Source organism: Lithobates pipiens, unplaced genomic scaffold (genome assembly GCF_037356315.1).
Source record: "Lithobates pipiens isolate NorthernLeopardFrog02 unplaced genomic scaffold, aLitPip1_a1.2 Scaffold_27, whole genome shotgun sequence".
NCBI lineage: Eukaryota > Metazoa > Chordata > Amphibia > Anura > Ranidae > Lithobates > Lithobates pipiens.
The window spans coordinates 38,064,811-38,077,024 of record NW_027507788.1 but is presented as its reverse complement, the minus strand read 5'-3'; the positions used below and the strand labels follow the sequence as shown (position 1 = coordinate 38,077,024).

At 52.7% G+C, this 12,214-nt stretch overlaps 1 protein-coding gene and 1 long non-coding RNA gene across 3 annotated transcripts in view; both read right to left on the bottom strand.

The window, feature by feature from the left end:
* The window catches only part of HINFP (histone H4 transcription factor), a 79,053-nt gene extending 73,580 nt beyond the window's left edge, over window positions 1–5,473 (bottom strand). For both annotated transcript variants that reach the window (XR_013263149.1, XM_077456818.1), the window contains exon 1: window positions 5,134–5,473. Coding sequence is in view for 1 of the 2 variants with exons in the window: in XM_077456818.1 (XP_077312944.1) it covers window positions 5,134–5,299 (166 nt within the window). In the remaining variant the exon portion in view is untranslated. The remainder of the gene's footprint in view (window positions 1–5,133) is intronic.
* The window catches only part of LOC143933790 (uncharacterized), a 283,408-nt gene that overhangs the window by 158,014 nt on the left and 113,180 nt on the right, over window positions 1–12,214 (bottom strand). The gene's annotated exons all lie outside the window — the stretch shown is intronic.

Sequence of the window (12,214 nt, the reverse complement as noted above, 5' to 3'; positions counted from 1 at the left end):
ACCAGGGCCACCTGCCACTTCCAAACCTGTGCCACCTGCCAGTGCCAACCAGTGCCACCTGCCAGCACCAACCAGTGCCACCGCCAATCAGTGCCACCTGCCAGTGTCAGTGCCATCTGCCACCACCAATCAGTGCCACCTGCTAGTGCCAACCAGTGCCACCGCCAATCAATACCACCTGCAACCAACCAGTGCCACCTGCCACCACCAACCAGTGCCACCTGCCAGTGCCACCGCCAATCAGTGCCACCTGCCAACGTCAATCAGTGCCACCGCCAACCAGTGCCACCTGCCAACCAGTGCCACCTGCAAGTGCCACCACCAATCAGTGCCACCTGCAAGTGCCACCTGCCAGCGACAACCAGCGCCATCTGCCAGTGCCACCTGCCACCACAAATCAGTGCCACCTGCTAGTGCCAACCAGTGCCACCGCCAATCAATATCACCTGCAACCACCAACCAGTGGCACCTGCCACCACCCAGTGCCACCGCCAATCAGTGCCACCTGCCAGTGCCATCTGCCACCGCCAATCAGTGCCACCCTCCAGTGCCATCTGCCACCGCCAATCAGTGCCACCGCCAACCAGTGCCACCTGCCACCACCTACCAGTGCCACCACCTACCAGCGCCAGCCACTGCCAATTAGTGCCACCTGCCACTGCCAATCAGTGCCACCGCCAATCAGTGCAAACTAGTGCCACCGCCAACCAGTGCCACCGCCAATCAGTGCCATCTGCCAGTAACAACTACTGCCATCACCAACCAGGGCCACCTGCCACTTCCAAACTGGCTCCTAACTTTTTTAACTGGCTCCTTCAAAGCAAATTTGTCAACCCCTGCATTACACTGTCAGTGGTAAGTACAGGAATCCCTGTACACTTTGTACATCCGGCAGAGGTTTTCCTCATATTTCTTGTTCCTCTCTATGCCACATCCCCACCTCCTCTCTCTCCCCAATAAGGATTAAATTTAATGTTTTGGCTTGCCCTTTAAATTAAAAAAAAAAATAATAATCATTTTTAATCTAGTCTTCCCCAATATTGATGAAATCCAGCCGCAGATGAATTGTTTATGGTGTTGATGGCTAAGGTGGTCTCTAGTGGCAAAAGCAAATAATTGCACTTCCTTCCATGCTTTTTGGAGTATAAATAAAAGCCCACCACTAGCCCCCCTCATCCCAGAAGAAGCTCAAAAAGATTGGGCGAAACTAGTCGGTTGTCATGACACCACGTGAATGATGCACTGACGTCACCATCAATGTTGGCTTGCTAGCCCACACATGATCAAGGGAATCTGCAAGTACCCACGGCATTCATTTTAACTAAGGGGTGCTGAGACCACTACGGGACCGGATCACATCAAACTGCACCAGCCGCTGACCTAGTGCGGCCAATACGGCCACATCCCTGATCCAAAGCCAACAGATGTGCAGGCGGGGAAGCTAAAGCCAATATCCACGCTGCTTCCAGTCTGGGTGAGCCGACCTGTTGGTCCATGCACTATACTCCTATGCTGTGTCTTTTTGTACTGCAGTGAACACTGAGAACAATATCCCATGTTATATGCTGGACTGATATCCTAACCACTGTTACAGTGTTAATTATATATGACCCTACTGCATCACTACTTCTCAGCTTCACCCTCCTGTGGAAAACTTTGGACTTGGGACACATACTTGCACTACATACAGCACGTTAATGCCTGGGAGTTGCTATCCACGGTGAACATAAACTTGACCCCCCCCCCCCCGTTGCATTCGCAAAGCCCCCATTTTTGCTCAACCATCCCGTACACTGTGGGAATATTCCTCATCTACGTTTTTTTCAACACAGTGATTTCCCTTCACCATAGTGTCAGGTGCTCTATTACCCCAGGGATGTAATGTTGACACATGTATGTGTGGATTTTTATGACGCAGCTGCCTCTTGATCAGACAACGTGGTCTATTTTTAATTTTTTACTGAGGTGCTAGTGATGGGATTTTCATCCGGTGTTTTTGTATTACCATTTGATATTTTTGTGTAATAAAGTTCCCTTATCTATAAGCTGCATGGTCCCTAGTAACTACTGCAGGTGAGGCTCTCTTCACCTTTTCCTTGTAGATGCTTGGCCGATTACCAGGATCACCGCATTATTGAGGCGAGTCAACTATTTGAGGGACGATGTGTTTTCTCTCAGACAGGGCCTTCCCAGCCCATACACTGCAGTGAGCTACTGGCTATCCCCTGGTTTTCCTTCCTCATATTGTCTCCTCTTGGGGTTGCATGGTCATAGCTTACAATGTTAAGCTATTTTTCAAATGTTCTTTGTGTTCTGGTTGAATGTTTTTAAAGTGGAACTTCACTCTCTTAATCAACAACAGCTATTTTAATCCTTATGCTGCTAGCATTAGGAAATGGATAGGAATATACATCACATTTTTTACAGTAGGGGAGGAGGGGTTTTCTCAGCCAAGCACTCATGCGTCTATTTCCCAAAGACAACCACTGGATATGACACTGAGCACGTGCACTAAACTTCTTTGGTCAACCATGGCGAGGCCTGTTCTGAGTGGAACCTGTCCTGTTAAACAGCTGTATGGTCTAGGCCACCGTGCTGCAGCTCAGTTTCAGGGTCTTGGCAATCTTCTTATAGCCTAGGCCATCTTTATGTAGAGCAACAATTATTCTTTTCAGATCCTCAGAGAGTTCTTTGCCATGCGATGCCATGCTGAATTTCTAGTGACCAGTATGAGAGAGTGAGAGTGATAACACACCCGCTCCCCATTCACAGCTGAGACCTTGTAACACTAATGAGTCACATGACACCGGGGGGGGGGTGGCTTATTGGGCCCTATTTGGACATTTTCACTTAGGGGTGTACTCACTTTTATTGCCAGCGGTTTAGACATTAATGGCTGTGTGTTGAGTTATTTGAGGGGACAGCAAAGTTATACTGTTATACAAGCTGTACACTCACTACTTTACATTGTAGAAAATTGTATTTTCTTCAGTGTTGTCACATGAAAAGATATAATAAAATATTTACAAAAATGTGAGGCATGTACTCACTATTGTGATAGATAGATATATTTTTTTTTTTGTGAATTTACTTTAGTAAAGCTTTGTCATTATTGTTCAAAGTTGCAATGTACAGTCTGATCATTGGGTAGAGGAGACTGAGGAAATACTTCCTTGGGTCTGCTGAATACTGGTGGTGTCATCTCAACCTAGGCAAAGTCACAGAGGAGCTTGAGGAGGCATTTTAAATTCTAAAAGATGCTGCTTTTAAAGAGGAAGTAAACCCTGATGAGTTTACTTCCTCTTTCATTTCCTGCAAAGGTAAAGCATAATGGACTACTATGCATCGCATAGTAGTCCATTATGTGTCACTTACCTGGCACAGGAGCCAGCGAAGTCACCGCTGTCCCCTGTAGTCCGGCGCATCCATCTTCTCGGTGGGTCTCGCCGCTCCGCGAAGCCGCGATGACGTCACTCCCGCGCATGGGAGCCGCCACGCGCGCCATGTTCGCCGTTGGCGGTGCCGCGCTCAGTCCGCCTGCGCGCCGCTGTCTATGGCGCATGCGCTGTAGACAGCGGTGCCTGTCTTTCGGCAAATATCTCCTAAACCGTGTAGGTTTAGGAGATATTTCTTGGACCTACAGGTAAGCCTTAATCTAGACTTACCTGTAGGTCAAAGTGTGTTGTAAGGGTTTACAACCACTTTAAATACCCCCTCTCACCCACACAAAACCCAACCCTAAACAGGATGGCAGGGAACTGCCTGTTTCAACTCCATCGCCACATACCCACCCCCTTTTACACCTATTTTCCCCTCTTCCCACCAAAACATATATACTCTAAAACAACAGTCCCCAACTTTTCTGGCACCAGGGACCAGTTTCATGGCAGCCAACTTTTCCCAGGGACTGTGGGGGGGGGGGGGGTGGGAGTTGGATACAGAGCCTGTCCCCAGCACATCATAACCCCCCTTTACAGCACACTTATTCCTTTATATCACAGTTCCCCTTTAAAGCAGTCCTGTCGTGTCCTCAGGTCTCCTACTCATCCCAGTCCCCCCCTTTACATTACAATGCAGTCTCCTTTACATTACAGTGCCCCTAGCAATTATAGCCCCCCCCCCATCACAGTGCCCCTTGAAGTCATGCCCCCCTCTCTCTTAAATCACTATCCACTTTGAATCTCTGCCTCCCCAGCACAGTCCTACCTTGGACAGGGCAGAGGCAGTTATCAGCATATGTGCCCTCTCTGCGGGTCTGCCTCCTTGCCGATGATGTCAGCCTATCAGCAGGGCAGAGGGGTGGGAGCTGCCCGACTTATATTCGCCAAAGGGTGATTACCCATTCAATAATATGAAAAGACTCCCGCTCTCTGTTCAGATCGCCAGCTCCTCATGCCCCCTGCTCTGCTGATAGGATGATGTTGCGGGAAGGGAGACCCAGGAGAGGGCACACAGCCTGCTAAGTGGCACAGCCGCAGTATTGACAGAACTGTCAAGAACTGCAGATGCCACTCATACCCTGCTGTGTGGTCCAGCTATTAACAGGCCATGGACCGCTACCGGTCCACAGCCTGAGGGTTAGGGACCCCTGCGCTAAACGACTCATGCCGTGTTTTCCAATGTGTGGCGGTGCCATTAAAAATCACTGGCATCCCCACATTTTTGCAAAAGAGCATCCCATTTTGCTTGCAAGTTGGGGAACGTTCCCCAGTCTGCACCTTAAGGTGGCTCCAAACTCAAAATAATTTTTTACCTTAATCTATTCCCTGCATTAAGGTAAAAAAACATTTCATGTTCAGCTACCTCATCCCCAAATAAATACTGACCTGAGCCCGATCTCGTCCAGCACGGTGCGCTCTCTTGACAGGACTCACTGGCAGCGGAAGGAGCCATTGGCTTCTGCTGTCAGTCAAATCCAGTGAGGAGGGGGCAGGGCTGGGGCTTGTTAGCGCTGTGTGTGTCTATGGAGGCGCACAGCCTGGCTCAGGAGCGCCCTCACATGTCTGCCTCCATAGCACAGTGGCTAAAGATTATCTAAAAACATTCTGAAGTAATACATAGTGAACATTGATTGTGGATGGGAAGGAGAGGAATGACAAGACAGACAGGGTGGGGAGAGAGGAGAGCCCTCACCTTCACAGGTGACATGTTCCCCGACACTGGTGATCTGCTGGAGCCGGAGGTGATCAGAGACATGAGAACACAGCTCCTCCATCCTGGAACACACATAGCTACACGAGTCCCATTCACACTGAAGTAGAAGCAAGCAGTTGGCGCGCTTCACCCCCTTCCCTGCCATGGCAGTGCCCTCTCCTGGTCAGGTGACCCCTCGGGGACCCGCTATAATCCGCCGGGGGGGTCACAGCTCTGTCATACACCGGCCCCCCCCTCACCATAAACCCGCTTCCCCACCTATGACACCAATCATTTCAGCCGTCAATCCTACTGTACTAAGCTAGCCAATCAGCGCCTCTCTCACAGCAATAACAAGGAAGTATGTGCGCTTCACCAAGGTAGCAGTGCGACTCGATAAAGTGACCGCGGAGCACAGCTAGAGAGAGATGAGTTCCGAGTAATCTTTTGCAAAGCAATAAGAAATACTCTGTTTACAATGTTTTCACTTCTTTCTCTAAAGTGACACGCACAACGAGCAGTTCTTCTGGGTGTGGTGTCTGTAGAGGGGAAAAGAGTCCCTGTCACCATGAAAAAATAAAACAAAGAATAGCAACCCTGTAAAAGAGTTTTTTTACTTTGAGGAATCTTTGCTCTCTTGAGGAGTTCTGGCTGTGTCGGATAACATAGATGTGTGCTGGGGTCCTTTCTGTTGGCGTCTATGTCACTAGTGCTGGTGGAAGGAAGTATGGGGCACAAATAGCGCGACCGCCAGAAGTGGGTAAGGTTGCCACCTTTTCTTCAAACCCGAACACTTTCACGGCACAGGGCAATTTTTTTGAAGTACACGCTATAGGATTGTAAAACACGTGGGACAGCTTTTGGGTTACCCAAAGAGAGTAGTAATGAGGCGTGCTACGGTGAACAGTGGCTGTGGCCAAATTGTATTAAGAGTAGGGGGGGGACTTGATTAATAAAAGAAAAGTCAGTTAAAATATGAAACTAGCCTTCCTTAAAAGTGGACACTGTCAGCCAGGAGGGCAGTGGACAGTGTCAGTAGAGCAGAGGAGAGTGTCAGTAGAGCAGAGGACAGTGTCAGTAGAGCAGAGGACAGTGTCAGTAGAGCAGAGGACAGTGTCAGTAGAGTAGTGTATGGCGTTAGTAGTGTATGGCGTCAGTAGAGCAGAGGATGGTGTCAGTAGAGCAGTGGACGGTGGCAGTAGAGTAGAGGACGGCGTCAGTAGGGCAGTGGAGAGTTTTAGTAGAGCAGTGGATGGCGTCAGTAGAGCAGAGGGTGGTGTCAGTAGAGCAGTGGACGGTGGCAGTAGGGCAGTGGACGGTGTCAGTAGAGTAGAGGACGGCATCAGTAGGGCAGTGGACAGTGTCAGTAGAGCAGTGGACAGTGTCTGTAGAGTAGTGGATGGCATCAGTAGAGCAGTGGACAGTGGCAGTAGGGCAGTGGACGGTGTCAGTAGAGCAGTGGACGGTGTCAGTAGAGTAGAGGACGACGTCAGTAGGGCAGTGGACAGTGTCAGTAGAGCAGTGGATGGCGTCAGTAGAGCAGGAGATGGTGTAAGTAGAGCAGTGGACGGTGGCAGTAGGGCAGTGGACAGTGGAAGTAGGGCAGTGGACGGTGTCAGTAGAGCAGTGGGCGGTGTCAGTAGAGTAGAGGACGACGTCAGTAGGGCAGGGGACAGTGTCAGTAGAGCAGAGGATGGTGTCAGTAGAGCAGTGGACGGTGGCAGTAGGGCAGTGGACGGTGTCAGTAGAGTAGAGGACGGCATCAGTAGGGCAGTGGACAGTGTCAGTAGAGCAGTGGACAGTGTCTGTAGAGTAGTGGATGAGTGGATGGAGTCAGTAGAGCAGTGGACGGTGGCAGTAGGGCAGTGGACAGTGGCAGTAGGGCAGTGGACGGTGTCAGTAGAGCAGTGGACGGTGTCAGTAGAGTAGAGGACGACGTCAGTAGGGCAGTGGACAGTGTCAGTAGAGCAGTGGATGGCATCAGTAGAGCAGGGGATGGTGTCAGTAGAGCAGTGGACGGTGGCAGTAGGGCAGTGGAAGTAGGGCAGTGGACGGTGTCAGTAGAGTAGAGGGACGATGTCAGTAGGGCAGTGGACAGTGTCAGTAGAGCAGTGGATGGCATCAGTAGAGCAGAGGATGGTGTCAGTAGAGCAGTGGATGGTGGCAGTAGAGTAGAGGACGGCATCAGTAGGGCAGTGGACAGTGTCAGTAGAGCAGTGGACAGTGTCTGTAGAGTAGTGGGTGGCGTCAGTAGAGCAGTGGACGGTGGCAGTAGGGCAGTGGACAGTGGCAGTAGGGCAGTGGACGGTGTCAGTAGAGCAGTGGACGGTGTCAGTAGAGTAGAGGACAGTGTCAGTAGAGCAGAGGACAGTGTCAGTAGAGTAGTGTATGGCGTCAGTAGTGTATGGCGTCAGTAGAGCAGAGGATGGTGTCAGTAGAGCAGTGGACGGTGGCAGTAGAGTAGAGGACGGCGTCAGTAGGGCAGTGGAGAGTTTCAGTAGAGCAGTGGATGGCGTCAGTAGAGCAGAGGATGGTGTCAGTAGAGCAGTGGACGGTGGCAGTAGGGCAGTGGACGATGTCAGTAGAGTAGAGGACGGCATCAGTAGGGCAGTGGACAGTGTCAGTAGAGCAGTGGACAGTGTCTGTAGAGTAGTGGATGGCATCAGTAGAGCAGTGGACGGTGGCAGTAGGGCAGTGGCAGTAGGGCAGTGGACGGTGTCAGTAGAGCAGTGGACGGTGTCAGTAGAGTAGAGGACGACGTCAGTAGGGCAGTGGACAGTGTCAGTAGAGCAGTGGATGGCGTCAGTAGAGCAGGAGATGGTGTAAGTAGAGCAGTGGACGGTGGCAGTAGGGCAGTGGACAGTGGAAGTAGGGCAGTGGACGGTGTCAGTAGAGCAGTGGGCGGTGTCAGTAGAGTAGAGGACGACGTCAGTAGGGCAGTGGACAGTGTCAGTAGAGCAGAGGATGGTGTCAGTAGAGCAGTGGACGGTGGCAGTAGGGCAGTGGACGGTGTCAGTAGAGTAGAGGACGGCATCAGTAGGGCAGTGGACAGTGTCAGTAGAGCAGTGGACAGTGTCTGTAGAGTAGTGGATGAGTGGATGGAGTCAGTAGAGCAGTGGACGGTGGCAGTAGGGCAGTGGACAGTGGCAGTAGGGCAGTGGACGGTGTCAGTAGAGCAGTGGACGGTGTCAGTAGAGTAGAGGACGACGTCAGTAGGGCAGTGGACAGTGTCAGTAGAGCAGTGGATGGCATCAGTAGAGCAGGGGATGGTGTCAGTAGAGCAGTGGACGGTGGCAGTAGGGCAGTGGAAGTAGGGCAGTGGACGGTGTCAGTAGAGCAGTGAATGGTGTCAGTAGAGTAGAGGGACGATATCAGTAGGGCAGTGGACAGTGTCAGTAGAGCAGTGGATGGCATCAGTAGAGCAGAGGATGGTGTCAGTAGAGCAGTGGATGGTGGCAGTAGAGTAGAGGACGGCATCAGTAGGGCAGTGGACAGTGTCAGTAGAGCAGTGGACAGTGTCTGTAGAGTAGTGGGTGGCGTCAGTAGAGCAGTGGACGGTGGCAGTAGGGCAGTGGACAGTGGCAGTAGGGCAGTGGACGGTGTCAGTAGAGCAGTGGACGGTGTCAGTAGAGTAGAGGACAACGTCAGTAGGGCAGTGGACAGTGTCAGTAGAGCAGTGGATGGTGTCAGTAGAGCAGGGGATGGTGTCAGTAGAGCAGTGGACAGTGGCAGTAGGGCAGTGGACAGTGGAAGTAGGGCAGTGGATGGTGTCAGTAGAGCAGTGGATGGTGTCAGTAGAGTAGAGGACGACGTCAGTAGGGCAGTGGACAGTGTCAGTAGAGCAGTGGATGGTGTCAGTAGACCAGTGGACGGTGGCAGTAGGGCAGTGGATGGTGTCAGTAGAGCAGTGGACAGTGTCAGTAGAGGAGAGGCCGGTGTCAGTAGAGTAGAGGACGGTGTCAGTAGGGCAGTGGAAGGTGGCAGTAGGGCAGTGGAAGGTGGCAGTAGGGCAGTGGACAATGTCAGTAGGGCAGTGGACTGTGTCAGAAGGGCAGTGGACGGTGTCAGAAGGGCAGTGGACAGTGTCAGTAGGGCAGTGGATGGTGGCAGTAGGGCAGTGGATGGTGTCAATAGAGCAGTGGATGGTGTCAGTAGGGCAGTGGACGATGTCAGTAGAGCAGTGGATGGTATCAGTAGGGCAGTGGGCGGTGTCAGTAGGGCAGAGGATGGTGTCAGTAGGGCAGTGGATGGTGTAAGTAGGACAGTGGACGGCATCAGTAGGGCAGTGGATGGTGTCAGTAGAGCAGTGGACGGTGGCAGTAGAGTAGAGGACAGCGTCAGTAGGGCAGTGGAGAGTTTCAGTAGAGCAGTGGATGGCATCAGTAGAGCAGAGGATGGTGTCAGTAGAGCAGAGGATGGTGTCAGTAGAGCAGTGGGCGGTGGCAGTAGAGTAGAGGACGGTGTCAGTAGGGCAGTGGAGAGTTTCAGTAGAGCAGTGGATGGCGTCAGTAGAGCAGAGGATGGTGTCAGTAGAGCAGTGGACGGTGGCAGTAGGGCAGTGGACGGTGTCAGTAGAGTAGAGGACGGCATCAGTAGGGCAGTGGACAGTGTCAGTAGAGCAGTGGACAGTGTCTGTAGAGTAGTGGATGGCGTCAGTAGAGCAGTGGACGGTGGCAGTAGGGCAGTGGCAGTAGGGCAGTGGACGGTGTCAGTAGAGCAGTGGACGGTGTCAGTAGAGTAGAGGACGATGTCAGTAGGGCAGTGGACAGTGTCAGTAGAGCAGAGGATGGTGTCAGTAGAGCAGTGGACGGTGGCAGTAGGGCAGTGGACGGTGTCAGTAGAGTAGAGGACGGCATCAGTAGGGCAGTGGACAGTGTCAGTAGAGCAGTGGACAGTATCTGTAGAGTAGTGGATGAGTGGATGGAGTCAGTAGAGCAGTGGACGGTGGCAGTAGGGCAGTGGACAGTGGCAGTAGGGCAGTGGCAGTAGGGCAGTGGACGGTGTCAGTAGAGCAGTGGACGGTGTCAGTAGAGTAGAGGACGACATCAGTAGGGCAGTGGACAGTGTCAGTAGAGCAGTGGATGGCGTCAGTAGAGCAGGAGATGGTGTAAGTAGAGCAGTGGACGGTGGCAGTAGGGCAGTGGACAGTGGAAGTAGGGCAGTGGACGGTGTCAGTAGAGCAGTGGGCGGTGTCAGTAGAGTAGAGGACGACGTCAGTAGGGCAGTGGACAGTGTCAGTAGAGCAGAGGATGGTGTCAGTAGAGCAGTGGACGGTGGCAGTAGGGCAGTGGACGGTGTCAGTAGAGTAGAGGACGGCATCAGTAGGGCAGTGGACAGTGTCAGTAGAGCAGTGGACAGTGTCTGTAGAGTAGTGGATGAGTGGATGGAGTCAGTAGAGCAGTGGACGGTGGCAGTAGGGCAGTGGACAGTGGCAGTAGGGCAGTGGACGGTGTCAGTAGAGCAGTGGACGGTGTCAGTAGAGTAGAGGACGACGTCAGTAGGGCAGTGGACAGTGTCAGTAGAGCAGTGGATGGCATCAGTAGAGCAGGGGATGGTGTCAGTAGAGCAGTGGACGGTGGCAGTAGGGCAGTGGAAGTAGGGCAGTGGACGGTGTCAGTAGAGCAGTGAATGGTGTCAGTAGAGTAGAGGGAAGATGTCAGTAGGGCAGTGGACAGTGTCAGTAGAGCAGTGGATGGCATCAGTAGAGCAGAGGATGGTGTCAGTAGAGCAGTGGATGGTGGCAGTAGAGTAGAGGACGGCATCAGTAGGGCAGTGGACAGTGTCAGTAGAGCAGTGGACAGTGTCTGTAGAGTAGTGGGTGGCGTCAGTAGAGCAGTGGTCGGTGGCAGTAGGGCAGTGGACAGTGGCAGTAGGGCAGTGGACGGTGTCAGTAGAGCAGTGGACGGTGTCAGTAGAGTAGAGGACAACGTCAGTAGGGCAGTGGACAGTGTCAGTAGAGCAGTGGATGGTGTCAGTAGAGCAGGGGATGGTGTCAGTAGAGCAGTGGACAGTGGCAGTAGGGCAGTGGACAGTGGAAGTAGGGCAGTGGACGGTGTCAGTAGAGCAGTGGATGGTGTCAGTAGAGTAGAGGACGACGTCAGTAGGGCAGTGGACAGTGTCAGTAGAGCAGTGGATGGTGTCAGTAGAGCAGTGGACGGTGGCAGTAGGGCAGTGGATGGTGTCAGTAGAGCAGTGGACAGTGTCAGTAGAGGAGAGGCCGGTGTCAGTAGAGTAGAGGACGGTGTCAGTAGGGCAGTGGAAGGTGGCAGTAGGGCAGTGGAAGGTGGCAGTAGGGCAGTGGATGGTGGCAGTAGGGCAGTGGATGGTGTCAATAGAGCAGTGGATGGTGTCAGTAGGGCAGTGGACGATGTCAGTAGAGCAGTGGATGGTATCAGTAGGGCAGTGGACGGTGTCAGTAGGGCAGAGGATGGTGTCAGTAGGGCAGTGGATGGTGTAAGTAGGACAGTGGACGGCATCAGTAGGGCAGTGGATGGTGTCAGTAGAGCAGTGGACGGTGGCAGTAGAGTAGAGGACGGCGTCAGTAGGGCAGTGGAGAGTTTCAGTAGAGCAGTGGATGGCGTCAGTAGAGCAGAGGATGGTGTCAGTAGAGCAGTGGGCGGTGGCAGTAGAGTAGAGGACGGCATCAGTAGGGCAGTGGACAGTGTCAGTAGAGCAGTGGATGGTGTCAGTAGAGCAGTGGACGGTGGCAGTAGGGCAGTGGATGGTGTCAGTAGAGCAGTGGACAGTGTCAGTAGAGGAGAGGCCGGTGTCAGTAGAGTAGAGGACGGTGTCAGTAGGGCAGTGGAAGGTGGCAGTAGGGCAGTGGAAGGTGGCAGTAGGGCAGTGGAAGGTGGCAGTAGGGCAGTGGATGGTGGCAGTAGGGCAGTGGATGGTGTCAATAGAGCAGTGGATGGTGTCAGTAGGGCAGTGGACGATGTCAGTAGAGCAGTGGATGGTATCAGTAGGGCAGTGGACGGTGTCAGTAGGGCAGAGGATGGTGTCAGTAGGGCAGTGGATGGTGTAAGTAGGACAGTGGACGGCATCAGTAGGGCAGTGGATGGTGTCAGTAGAGCAGTGGACG